This window comes from Mya arenaria, chromosome 3, assembly GCF_026914265.1.
Source record: "Mya arenaria isolate MELC-2E11 chromosome 3, ASM2691426v1".
NCBI classification, from domain to species: Eukaryota; Metazoa; Mollusca; class Bivalvia; order Myida; family Myidae; genus Mya; species Mya arenaria.
This window is the reverse complement of record NC_069124.1, coordinates 30,623,281-30,637,030: the sequence shown is the minus strand read 5'-3', so window position 1 is coordinate 30,637,030 and position 13,750 is coordinate 30,623,281. Positions and strand designations below refer to the sequence as shown.

At 36.3% G+C, this 13,750-nt stretch overlaps 1 protein-coding gene across 2 annotated transcripts; it reads left to right on the top strand.

The window, feature by feature from the left end:
- Window positions 1–1,703: 1,703 nt before the first annotated feature.
- LOC128226538 (interferon-induced protein 44-like) lies at window positions 1,704–11,391 on the top strand. 2 transcript variants are annotated; one of them, XM_052936467.1, is made up of 8 exons: window positions 1,716–1,813; window positions 2,593–2,714; window positions 5,583–6,123; window positions 6,424–6,491; window positions 6,872–7,054; window positions 9,165–9,308; window positions 9,557–9,728; window positions 10,642–11,391. In XM_052936467.1, exons 3-8 carry the CDS (start codon window positions 5,595–5,597, stop codon window positions 10,971–10,973), a joined length of 1,428 nt encoding a protein of 475 aa, XP_052792427.1. In that variant the 5' UTR covers window positions 1,716–1,813; window positions 2,593–2,714; window positions 5,583–5,594; the 3' UTR covers window positions 10,974–11,391. The 2 variants fall into 2 exon arrangements, with proteins under 2 accessions (XP_052792426.1, XP_052792427.1); XM_052936466.1 differs by lacking the exon at window positions 2,593–2,714 and having other exon boundaries at window positions 1,704–1,813.
- Window positions 11,392–13,750: the final 2,359 nt, after the last annotated feature.

The following is a 13,750-nucleotide window of genomic DNA, read 5'->3' as shown; positions in this document are numbered from 1 at the left end:
AATTCACCATTAAAATAGGCGAAAGTGACCTATCCAGATTTTTTTTCGGGTTTGTTTTGGCCATTTTGATTTCCGAACACATTGAACAATTTTGTTTACTGATGACTACCTATACAAAAATGACGACTTTGACAACTTAAAAGTGTTTTGTGGAAAATCGATGTATTGCGCTATTGTTCAAAATGCAAAAGTAAAAAATGCGGATGCAATGTGAATATGCTTTGCGAAGCCGTGTAAGGATTACGCAATCGGTGTTCTTTGGGCTTTAGTTGTTTTTAAATTAAAAATATCGTAAGGACATTTATTGCATATATGATTGTGCCCATGAGTTTACGGGTGTCCCCGAGCAACGTCAGCTGCGTAAGGTCTGTGACTATGATATCTTATTGAAGCATGGCCAAGACAAGAACATACAGCTAGTTTACATCGTGTATAAAAGTATAAGATCACGATACCTCATATTATAGTATCAATGGACCTTCAGTAGTCGTCGAAAGACCTATGTCACCCACATGTAGCTTAATTACTATCAAGGAAAGTGTTAGCGTGAAAGCTTAAATAATTTATTTGTCTATATCCACTAAAAACAACGGCAACTCGGTTTCGTTTTAAGTTACCGTCATATTCACACTTTGAGGAATTAAGCATAGCTTTCACCTTAAAAACACGTTTTATATACATATATAAGTTATACGAATTAAAGCAACCCTTGAACTATGACAATTGAATATGTAGTTAATATTTTTATCAAATTCAAATTATCATCATCCAACGTGTGTGAATCATCGGTTGTGTTTAACCCTGTGTGTTAAGTTATTAAAATGACATAAACGCATATGATAATTCTACAACACTGTTTCATCATTTTGTAACTTAGGAACCAAAAATTAAAATAGTGTTGTCATTATAGCGGGACAGGCGTTTTGGGTGTGACTTAAACGCAGGTTATTTCAGAAGAAAACAGTACATAATTATGTTTCACTGTTAAATATATGTGTGTTTATTTTAAAGCATCTCAACTCAGAAACACTATGCTAAACTACATTTTATCTGTAAAGGTCAGGTGTAATTGTCATGTATTTTTTTGTAAATAGCCCGTAAGTGAATAAATCATTCGTATGAAACCATCGATAAATACAAACTGGTAGTGCACCACTCTATGTCTGCGCATCCATGTTACTTGTTTCCATATTACGTCTTTAGGTATAATGTGTTAATTGTCTAATTTCTACTTTATGTCGCCATTGAAAATTGTTTTGCCAAATGGGTCTATGACCTTCTTGGAAAGAAAAGTTTTGTTCTGTTCTGTTCTATTTGTACGTATAAGAACGTGTAAGTGTTTAGAACTTTAGATCAATCGGTGAGGCGGTTGGAACAAAGTGCAAGTTATGTTGTGTTATTCAAAGCTCGAGTTCTAAGTCAAATTCTTTGGTGTCAAAGGTGGTCTAAGCATTAAAATGACGACAGTGTGCTTCTCTTGTGGTGATCAAATTCAGGCTGTTGGGAATCATCCGCTTCCTAAAGTACCCTTTATGCGCCCTCCTGGATAGCCTAACCTGTAACAGATGCACTAGATATCAACAATTCGGCTTCTTGGAGCACTTAAATGGCTTTATACACCATTGTTATACTATGTTCTGAACAAGTAAAAAGTTGAAACCCTTTTTTAATAAAACTGTTGAGTTAGTTATCGTTTTAGCTGTTGAGTGCCTCATAATTTGCGTTATCGTTATACAAGGAAAAGGACAAGTTTTGGATTTATAAAGATTGTTTTGCTGAGAGGGCAACGCTATTTGTCGTTTATTTTTAAAAGGTATGAATATCTCAATGCATATTTTCTTTGCGACAGTTGCTACTTTAAAATTATAAATGATACTTTCGATTTCGAATGCTACTTTCGATTTCCATTCACTTACAATATGGTTTTACATTGTGTCATTATCTATGAGTATTTATTATTGTTCAGTGAGCAATATCATCATCAGTCACGCAACAACTAAGCTGTAATTAAGTGAGTTTTAGCGTTGTTGACGCAAATGAAATTTGTGGTCTTCAAAGGCAATATTTGAGCAAATATCAACATTAGCTAAAGGGTTCCAGCTTATGATATTTTAGTTTTAACACTCCTTATAATTTGCCACACTTACTCCTACTTTAAAAAGGTGCATTTTTCAAACCATGACCGAATACTTTAAAGAGTAAGGTTGAATCACTATATACCCCCGCAAACAAAATTTAAAGGGGGAGTGTATATATAGGAGTCATCATACGGTCAGTTGGTGGGTCGGGCGGGCTTACGGTCGGTCTGTTGCAAAACGTTGTTGGGGCAAACTTCTTTAACTGGAAATTCATATTATGACTACAAAGATGTTTTTTGGTTTTGAAGAGAGAGTATTTTGGAGTTATTTGATTGGTAGGGCGGGCGTTCTGTTGCAAAACGTTGTTGGGGCGAATTACTTACACAGTTTAAGAGGGGTTGCTTTGGAACTTGGTGCACATGATCACCATGAAATAAACATTTCCGTCACTTGGAACATACTTGTTCAGGAGTTATGGAACTTTCATATTTTGGCTATATAAATGTTTGTGCAGTTCAAGGGGAGAGTATATTGGAGTAATCATATGGTCAGTCGGTTGTCGCGCGGACGGTCTGATGCGTTACGTTAGTGGGGCGAACTACTTACACACTTTACGAGTATTTGTTCTGGAATAAGGTAAACATTATGACGGTCACTATGAAGTGAACAAGTATTTAACACATTATTTGTCAATTGCAGGAAAGTTATTTATGAGTTGTTTTTAAACTTAGTTTACTCTAATTAAAATATGGAATACCAAATATATGTGTAGCTTTCGTGTGTTTCTTAATAATTGTTGTTACTTTCACCTTCGTTTTAAGCACATGCCGTGCTGTTTTTTTTCTATTGGTGCCCCTAGGGGAAAGCTGATAGTGATCGCACCGTCCGTCCGTCCGTTACAGCGTTATTATTGATGCGATTATTAAATTGTATGCGCCTTTCTCATAGATGTAGGTCTAACTTGAACTTGAATATGGTGTACAATATGGACACTGTAACAATACTGTGTTACCATGAATGCAATATCAATCAAACCGAAGTTTATATCACTATGATAAAGTGTGTCGCGCGTAAGACATGTGCTTTCATTTCAAAGGTAAAGGTCTCGCTTTGAGGTCATTTAACACAATATTTTTTATGTTTTCAAATATAAGCGAAAATGACAAACATACTTGTCCAAATCAACGCATTAAAAGGAGAATAGCGCATGATATTGGTTCCCTCATTTCAAGGTCAAACTTGCATTTCAAGGTCAAAACTGCACGATATCGATTTATTAACAGTTCTTCATGTATTCGAAAAGCAATATTTGAAGGCATTTTTAATATGATTTTGATTCTAGTCAAATGTGTTATTAAACATATATGTTATACTAATGGTCATCCACTTGACATGCCTAATCGGAAGCATTTCCGTACCAGGTCTTGCTTCTTACAAGCAATATTACCAGCGTCGCTCTAGGAATAAGCTCTTAAACCTACTATTTGTTATTATAACATGACCATTTGAGGAACAGGAGAAGGCGATGAATTGTTGGATCAATACATACCGGCAAGCAGCCAGCGAGGCTGGCAGTCTTGCTGGACGGTCTACCGGGTATATAACCAACTACGAAAATACTAAGTAGCTGAAAACATCATTATGAACCCTATTTCATAACGTAGACAAATGCTATTCCTCAAATTATTAACGTTCAATCGTTATAAGACCTGTATAGGATACTCAATCATTTTATTAAATAAAATGTGATCTGTTTCGAATATGAAACGTTTAAAATATCCTTAATGAGCAAACCATATTAAGCAAGTAAGTATATATGATAAAGCCGTGTTTTAAATCAGCTACTTTTATGTCTGATATCCTTTTATTTTTGCTCATGGTTGGTGAGACAAATAATTTTGCAGACCATTATGTTATTTTGTCGCCCTTCGACGAATCAGGACTATACTGTTCTTCACTTGTCAGTCGGTCCGTCGGTCAAATCACCAGCCTAACCACACTAAGGTTATATTTCAAAATAAAAATTAAAAGAATACAATGATTAAAAACTAAAATATTAAACATTGAAATTTGCACAAAAAAATGACAATTGTCGAATCATTATAAACATTAAGCAGCTACCTTTGTGCATGTAAAACTAGCATTGCCCATACATGTATTCTTAGAATTGTTTTATCCATTTTACTAATTCACAGCTGTTCGGAGAACTAGCACTTATCAACTGCTATAACGACATATTTAGATTTGTTACTATATCTACTATCCTCAAACTTGGATGAGATATTGATATTCACCGCAAATAAGTCATTTAATGCAAAATTACCAATTTTTGCTGCCGAAAGAAGGGCATACATGTTTGAGAAACATCTGTGTTTTAACACATAGTTTCATTTACCTGACATCAGTATCAAGCATTCTACATTGTTTACATTGGCGTAATTGCGCTGAATAAGTGCGAGCATGTAGATTACATCCATTTACAGTACAAAAATTGACAAAAAATGTATTAAAGATACAAGTATCTGCAGTTTATATTTGTGTTCTCTATTTTGAACTGTAATCGGACGTGAAATTACGTAAGTTTTTAATATGTACAAGGAAATAGACTTTGATTGTTTAATATCGATATTCTTCCTTTACACATTTAACGCTTTCGAATGATACCGAAATGTTACAGGGTCACCAGGAATCTAATCTTGCAAACGCATCAGTATTATGTTCACTTGCTGACAATGTGGATGAAAATATGACAGCAACGAAGTTATGGTAAAATGTCAAAAACCATAACAAAAAAAGATTAAATACAATTATCGAATGTTGATGTATATTAAACTTTTGGAAGAAAAATATAACTTTAGTGAACACTTCAAAGGCAATATGCATGTTATGTGCGAAAAATAATGGCATTCACAATGGCGTGCTCCGAGTTTTATGTAGAGGTATTTTTCAAACCTACAGCACCGCCCTTTGTTTGAAGCAAAATCCCATTGCAAGTTTACAGAACTGTGTTCCAATCGTCGTTTACCCCGTGTTGCTTCAGAATATACATTTAGCTACAAGATGCACGTGTCCTTGTAAGCTATAACAGAGGCACGGTATAAATCACCTTTCTGTTATATTAACAAGATGACATGAATTAAAATCTTAATGATAAAGAATGGGCGTAGCCCTTCTGAATCATTCAAACTTTTATGCAGGTCATCTTACTGAATTATTACAACCTTATTGGCTGACACATTGTCCACGCAAAATCTAACGTAGGGAATGTGTATCGGATGAGTGGCGGTCGTCGGACATTTAAACATCCGCGAAAGTAATATTTTTTTATGATTAAGCCTAGTACTTAATGATTGCCTATGTACAATTTCATTGGCTGAAATGTAGGTTGTATTCTAATTATGATTTTTAAATAAGTCTTCTTTATGTTCAATTTTGCATAGATAAGCTACAGAACGGACTTTGTCGAGAAGATAGCACTTAATTTACTATTCTTTAAACATATAGAGAACGACGAACATGTCTAAAGGCCGGTTAACAGAGGAGAATATGGACGATATAGAAAAGATGATAGGAGAGGGCCGGAAACGCTTCACCTTGCTCTATAGCATCGCCCGGGACGCTTGTGATTCCGACATATTCCATCAGAGATGTGACAACAAGGGTCCTACTGTGACCATGCTGTATAACCCCAAGGGCTCAGTGTTTGGTTTCTATACAGGCATAGACTGGAAAAGCGAGGGGGGCTGGGAAAAAGACACAAAAAACTTCCTTATTCAACTAAGCTACTTTGGAAACAAGAGGTACACTAAATGTCTCACAAAAAATTCTAGTGCTGTGATTTTTGGGAACAAAAGATATGGACCATGGTCTGAAGCAATCAATTGCTTCAGTGGGAAAACGCTGGCACCTTGCAACGGTGTTTTTACCCTTAATGGGAACATGGATAGCTTCACATCAGATTCCTATGACACCTGTGGCCTTTCCCCGAGTGACGTGAACAACGGGAGCATGGAGGTTATAGACCTGGAGGTCTATAGTGTTGCAGGTTTATTTCTTTAATACATTTTATGGATCATAAAATATCAAACACGCTCAGGTTAGGTTTGGAACCGTACGGATTTAGACTGGTAATAAAACCGTACAGTTTTAGATATATGTTCAGTTTTAAATTGAACACCAACTTGTATGGCATTTCTAGTCGTAAAGAAATTTCCCACTCACAAATAAATATGTCCGTTAATGTAAACTTAACAACAATGAAAACTGTCTTCGTGCAGGGAAACAAATTCTTTGTGTTAGCCAAATTTCCAGTCAATGCGTATTTGTTCTATTGTTTTTATACCAGATGGAAAACGGTCCCCGAAACACGACATAGAATGTCCGTGGCGTACACAACCACAGTGGAACCCGGAGGTAAAAAAATCAGCAATGTATGTCCCAACCCTCTCCTAAGGGACACTAGATTGAGTAGAGCCAGGGAAGTATGTTTTACTTTAAACTGTGTTGTATACATCTTGTGGTGAGACGTTTGTAAAGGTCTTTTAAGAAATTAAGGTGTAAATCTAGCTGCCTGCGCAAATCCCAGTTCCTCCGATTACTTTCATGTCCCTGTATCCATAGCCCCAATCTATGGGGAAACCAATGATAATAGTTTTATGCTTAAGTACCATAGGACTGTTAAGTAACAATTATCATAATTATCATTGTTCGTTGTTGTTGTTTTTCTTTTTCCATTCTTGTAAATATAATTTGGGACAATTCACCGCCTTTATTGCGATCCCATATTTTGCCAGTACGTGTCGCAGCTGTCGGAGGAGCTATCAGCCATCGAAATCACAACAAAGCCTCGATTGTTGTTGCTGGGAACAATAGGGGCCGGCAAGTCCAGCTTTGTGAACACGGTCGCCTCCGCACTCGCGGGCCGCATGGTCCACCTTGCCAGCTGTGGGACGGATAGACACGCCGCCACAAGCACGGTTGGAATATTATCTACATGTAATTTGACATTGATAAGATATTGGGTTTTCGTTGTAACATAAAACAAAAGACAATAAACGCCGCAATGCGACGAAACAAGGTTTTCAATGATTGACAGAAGAACTTCAGCCTATATTGTTAGAATTGTAATTAAGTTGATTTGTTGTGTGTTGTGTGTATGTATTAGAACATGCCAAATTGGTTAGGGGATATACACAGAAGACAGGAAGCATGCATAAGAGTTGAAATGAGTATTAAAGGGAAAGGTTAATCAATTAGTAAAGATGGTTATGTTATTTTCTCATGGCGCATATAGAAATTGTTATCATTTTAGTAAATCATCAAACTCTGTTGCTGGAAAATGAAAATGATTTTAAAGGAACTTGTTCACAAACTCTTCCTCTAGACCTGGTTTGGTCAAGATATGTCAACCCTTACATCCAGAAATTATTCAGTTTCAACTGGGTTTTTTCTATTTTTAGTAACAGTGACCTTGACCTTGTCCCTAGGGACCCCAAACGCAATTTCATGAAAGGTATCCATTGACTCTTTATTTATACCAAGTTGGATCAAGATATGTCAACCCTAACTAACTGTTTTTCTATTTTTAGTAACAGTGACCTTGACCTTCACCCTAGGGACTCCAAACGCAATCCCATGAAAGGTCTCCATAAACTCTTCCTTTGTACCAAGTTTGGTCAAGACATGTGCACCGTGACTATTGTTATTCAGTTTCAACTTTTTTTCTATTTTTAGTAACAGTGACCTTGACCTTGACCCTAGGGACCCCAAATGCAATCCCATGAAAGGTATCCGTAAACTCTTCCTTTAAACCAAGTTGGGTTATAATATGTCAACCCTAACTAAAGTTATTCAGTTTAAACTGTTTTTCTATTTTTAGTAACAGAGACCTTGACCTTCTCCATAGGGACCCCAATCCCATGAGAGGTATCCATAAACTCTTCCTTTAAACCAAGTTGGGTCAAGATATGTCAACCCTGACTGAAATTATTTAGTTTCATAGGTGTGTTTGACGCCGCCTGGCCGCCCGCCCGAACAATGGCGTTTGTCATTCTAATAACCAGGTTTCACTATGTGAAAACCTGGTTAATAAATTAGGCAATAAACTAACTTTTTGGTCTTTCCTTAATGACTAAGGATGCAATATGGGGGGAAATGCGTTTACTTGGTCACTTTGATAAAACCTTTAGATACGATATGTATCAGGTATACAGCAATCCTTTGGGCGTTTTTGTTGGTTTTGCCAAACAAGTTTTAGTTTAACTAATTTTGAGAAAATTTAATAATTATCAAGGGAGGGAACTCTTTCTCAGCGCCGAATGCTTAATTGTCCGCCCTTCTTTATTTTGGCGCCTTTCTCACTTGTTCTCTAGTTTTAATCCGGTTCGGACGTGTGTTTTTTCAAAGTGACTTAGTTTTCGGATGGAACGAACAGACGAAACTCCCTCCGGATGGGGTTTTGATAGTTTCAAAATCCAGTTTCGGTTTTCGTAAAACAATCGTTAAAACTGGTTTTCATTTCATTTGAAACCGTTACAATAAACACACAGTTCGTGAAACCGATATAAAACCAAAACTTGTTTATTACTAACAAAAACGCTCTGAGTCCCACCCAGAAAACTGTTGTTGATCTGTAGAAAGTCCTTCTCTATAAATGTTGGAAGTAACTACAGTCTAGATCTGATATTTAATCGAGAGCTATTGTTATCAAAAGATCATCTTCACATTGTTTTATTTAAAACCCCGATGTCTTCAAAGTTCATGTTTATTGCACTGGCATTTTACTGCTGTAATATAACCTGATAACGTGTGCGCATTGTTTCGTGTTAAGAACTTAATTTTCGCGATAATTACCTAGCTATCTAGTTAATATTCGCAAAACGTTTTTAGTAAGATAAATAACATCAGCCTACAAACTGGCTTGAAAGTGCCTAGAACTGCCACCTGTTACCTAAATATGCTGTACAACACTTACAGGTTATCTAGTTACGGTTCGCTTATTTCACTGAGTAACATTATTAAATAATACTGATAAAACTCACCATAAACATTCTTCCCTTTTAGTTAAATAAAGTTTACCCTTTGCAGTACTCTCCTTACCGTTTGCGTTCAACAACAGGATCGTATCTCGACTTAAAACTCTGCGACACCCCGGGTTTGGAGCGGTCTCAAGGAATAGACATCCACGAGCTACACTTTCTCCTTGATGGAAACGTACCTGAAAACTATGACGTAAGAACAAACAGTGCCTTTTTACATATTTAGTACACGCGTCATCATCATCAACATCATCATCATCATCATCATCATCATCATCGTAAACATCACCCCCACCATCATCATCATCATCATCATCATCATCATCATCATCATCATCATCATCATCATCATGTTCATCATCATCATCAGCAGCAGCAGCAGCAGCAGTATCATTATCAAATAATACTGATAAAACTCACCATCACCATTTTCTCTTTCAGTTTAACCCTACACAGTCCCTTTCACTGAAGTCCCCGGATTTCGTGTTTAACCCGAAAGCTGGCGATCTTGTCCATTGTGTTGCGATAGTTGTTGATGCCACAGCCGTAGATGATATGTCTGGAGAAACGCAAGAACAACTGAACAACTTCAAGCATGTCATCTTTAAAAAACGTAAATTTGTATTATCTTTAAGTGTCATTCAATTTAAGACGAACAATGACTCATCGTTTTAGTATGTGCTGCTAAACGGTTTCAACCGTAAGTCATTTTTAAAGGGACTGGACATCAGATGGTCACACAATCAGCAAATACAGTATTTCCTCAAAACAAGGCCAGAATTGTCAATCCGAGCTAGTATGAGGCCGGTAATACATCGTTTCACATGATTAAAAGAATAAACGCAACAATCATGGAGCTGTCTCAGCTGATTTTCTCAGTTTCAAAATAGCGCGTTATGATTTTCCAGTTTAAAAAAGCGTGTGTATTTTCCGAACACCTTGCAAAACATGTCAATAAGCGTTTAAGCAACATTGTCATTTTTAGCAAAGTTAACCTCTTTCAAAAGTTTCTATCGTTCAATTTCATCACCGATGTTGATCTGTCGGGCTCTGTGTCTACATTGTTTCGCGGCAGTATTCCGCTTTCTTGCAATGTATATTTAGCAATTTCAAATTGGAAAAAATATGCTTAAACTGCGGAAGATATATGTGTCGTAAGCGATGAGATACACTAATATGTTAGATCAAATGCGTTGTACATATCAATTTTATGTAAGTTTTTACAATTATCTTTTTTTCATGCAATTGTATCATTTGGTGTCTAGTCTCTTTAAGTGCAAGTACCAAGACGGTCGGTAACCCGGACATTTATTTCATGGGTGAACTGTGCAGAGGCTAGTTTGAATACTTCTGGTGATAGTTCTGTCTTCAAGTGCCTTGTATCATTCGTGTTTTTTCTATGCCTTTTTATGCATTATCTTGTCTGATTGGCATTAAAATAATTATGTGTAGATTCATGTAAGGTTTGTGAACTGTTCAATTATCTGAAAGAACTTAACCAGTTGTCAATTTCATCCTTTTTTAAGGCATTCCCTTGGCGGTTTTGCTGACAAAGGTCGACGAGGTCAGCAATAATGTCCAGAAGAAGCTTGATGACATATTCATGAGCACAGACGTTGCAAAACTGGTGAACAAGACGGCCAAACTATTGGGGGTTCCCCGAAACGTTGTATTTCCGATCAAGAATTATGAACACGAAATGGAACCGGTAGATTCCGTGAACTCTTTGGCGTTATTTGCGCTCAAAAGAATGGTTGAGATGGCGACTGATCAACTTGCCAAATCACACTTTGCTGAAGGAGCGGAGAGAAGCGGGGATATTGATCCAAAAGCAACAAACATGTCAGACACGGCGTAAGACAAACGGGGCAATGAACTGTGTTGATTTAAAGCTGATGAACTTTTGCGTTCTTTTATAATTTTGGAGTGTCAGAATATTTTTACTGAAATAACGTTTTTTTATGTACAAGCTGTAAAATATCACCGGTGTTGTCAGACAACGCAACTTTTACTTCTCGTCTCGAACATTTTCACATTCGAACTTCTCCATTCAGACGAAATTATTTACCACTGCTAGATGATAGAGACGGGGCAAGAAAACAGTAATTTTGTTATTATATAATTTATATTATATCGAATACTAATAACTTTTTAAGAAACTGTTATAGAGATAGTGTAAGCCGTTTTCGATTATTTAAGTAATTTGTTTTTGCTTTTTCTACTTTTTTCTGCATTGCATGTTTTTGCGCTTTATTAAATAAACTTTGAAAGGTGAATGCATTATGTGTATATATTACTACTCGTAACATTTTATAGAAATAGAAAATCTAGATTATGAAAAGATAAACGTTAGCAGTTATGTGATTTCCTGAAAGTTGAGAGAACAATATTTCGGTTTAACTAAAAAAGAAAGAAAAATATGCAAAATGTATGGGAAAACGATTATTTTTGCAGGCATCGATACTATACTATAAGCCGCTGCATAGAATGTCTCGGGCAACATTTAAAATATGTATAAGGTAGTTTGAATAACTATCAGGATTGAGACGAAGGTCACACTCTGTCATGTAACAAATGACATGTGGAAATCATTCAAGACTGGATTTGAGGGCCAACTCTGTCAAAATAGGCTGACTGGATTAAATCATTTGAGCAACTCATTACTGTTTGCAAAACTCGTTATGATCATTGCAAAATAACAGCCTAACCAATAATTATGCTATTCTTGTGTTAATTTCTTTTCAATTGTTGCGTTTAGATATTATATTTTAAGAATGCATAACTATTCAGGATCATGCATTTGCCAATGGAAACACCAGACAGATTCACATTGAATAATTAAGAGCTCTAATACCCAAAATGCATAAAGCAGATAATAACCGCTAATTTTCCATTGAGAAACGAAAACAGCCGCCCAACTTTCATTTAGTCATTAGGTGCCTAAATGAGTGAGTAATTTAATATCCTACGAATGCGCACTGGCTTATGTTGATTTGCCCCGGCACAAACGGACAATGGTGTTCATGTTTATTAAGAAGACTTACCTTTAAAATGACTGTTTGTATTGAATAATGACTATCTTTTTTAGAGTATCCGTGATTCGCAGGTTGTGATGCTGTACCCAAGTTTTTTACAAATGCACTGTCTTGAAAGCTGCTTAGTAGCTTAGTTTATTTATGGTGTCAATGTCATGTTCATTGTTTTTGGACTAGGGCACTTGTGGCCTAGTTCATAGCCGTAACCGCGATGTCTGCATTTTCAAGCCGCATCTGGGGGTCCACTGACGTAATGTATTCATACGCTGTATTTTGATTGGATTGCCGTTAGCGAATTTGAATAATCAAAGTAGTACCAGAACTGATTACAATGAAAACATCCAATAAAAATAGTTCTCCTAACAAGACAAGCTAATTGCATGTTCTTTTAATGAAGCACAGGAAATGGGTTCGTAGCGAGTGAGTTAATCGGGTTAACTACATGAATGTTCTTGCATATGCTCAGATTAAATGCAATAAAAATATGAACATATTGGAAAAGTACGCATCGACATTTTCCGTTCAAAGCTCTTTATTGATAGACTGGTAGCCGCTTTCTCTTTTATCCGAATAGAGACCAGTATCAGGTATCCACGGTGCCCGTCACGCATTCGAAATGTCTTGTGGGTACGTAAACCGAATCAAGCGAGCGGTCTAAGTAGTAAACAACCAGGATATTTGTTGGTGTTTTTTTTTAAAGTATTGTTATCCTTTGTATAGAATGTTGGTATTAATTTATTAACAGGGCTGTTCTCTTTTTGACATAATTTGCATGTTTCCGTGACATTTTCTTTTTAAATACAAAGTTTATTTTTTAACTAATCATTGCATGGTACTCAGCACCTTTTTGAATACAGCTTGATTTTTGGTATTGATTGTTTAAATACTATTAATGTTAAATAAAAACCATGTGCCGCGTACCTGTATAACGTTATGAGTTTTGTTTTTGAGGAAAAGTAAATTCGGGTATCAGTCCACTGTATTGACTCATTCACTCTGATCAGAGCGGCCGAATGAATCAAACATGTACATGTTATCACTACTTCCGGATGCTGATGTTGTGAATTTTATACGTGTTATATTGAAGATATTCATCAATAAAGTCGCCATTGAATGATTACCACCATCAAACGGATTTATTGTCATCTTACCGTGGATAGCATGTTTAATTTGACACGTAGAATTTCAAGCAATACAAGTTCGTTTGATAAAATCATGTTATTTCAATTTTGCAAAATGGAAATAAAGAAATATCAAATATGCGCATACTTATTTATGAAGTTTCATTCTAAATGAAGCCAAATGTATTAATATGTGCACAGCATCTGGCTTATGAATATGATGAGTGTTTAGAATGTGCATAGAAAAGTCTTGGAGCCATTCTCAGTGTAAGTACATTTTGTTCAATGACATTGTGTGATAAACCATCGCCATTTGCCTGCTCACTTTTGTTTCTACTCTTATTATGCACCAGTCAATTGTTACCACCCCCTCGGGGTATACTAGGGAAAGGGCCAGTGTTTTCCCCTTTCAGGTTTCCTCGCAGTGCCTGATGATTGCGGTGGTTTTATCTTCCCGTAAAATATAGCGGGGAATTACC

Bases quoted from the DNA above. Each gene is read 5' to 3' on its own strand.
- LOC128226538 (XM_052936466.1), top strand. From the start codon at position 5,595: ATGTCTAAAGGCCGGTTAACAGAGGAGAATATGGACGATATAGAAAAG. The intron at 6,124-6,423 runs GTTTATTTCTTT...TTTTTATACCAG, and splicing joins GGAGGTCTATAGTGTTGCAG to ATGGAAAACGGTCCCCGAAA. The intron at 9,729-10,641 runs GTAAATTTGTAT...TCCTTTTTTAAG, and splicing joins GCATGTCATCTTTAAAAAAC to GCATTCCCTTGGCGGTTTTG.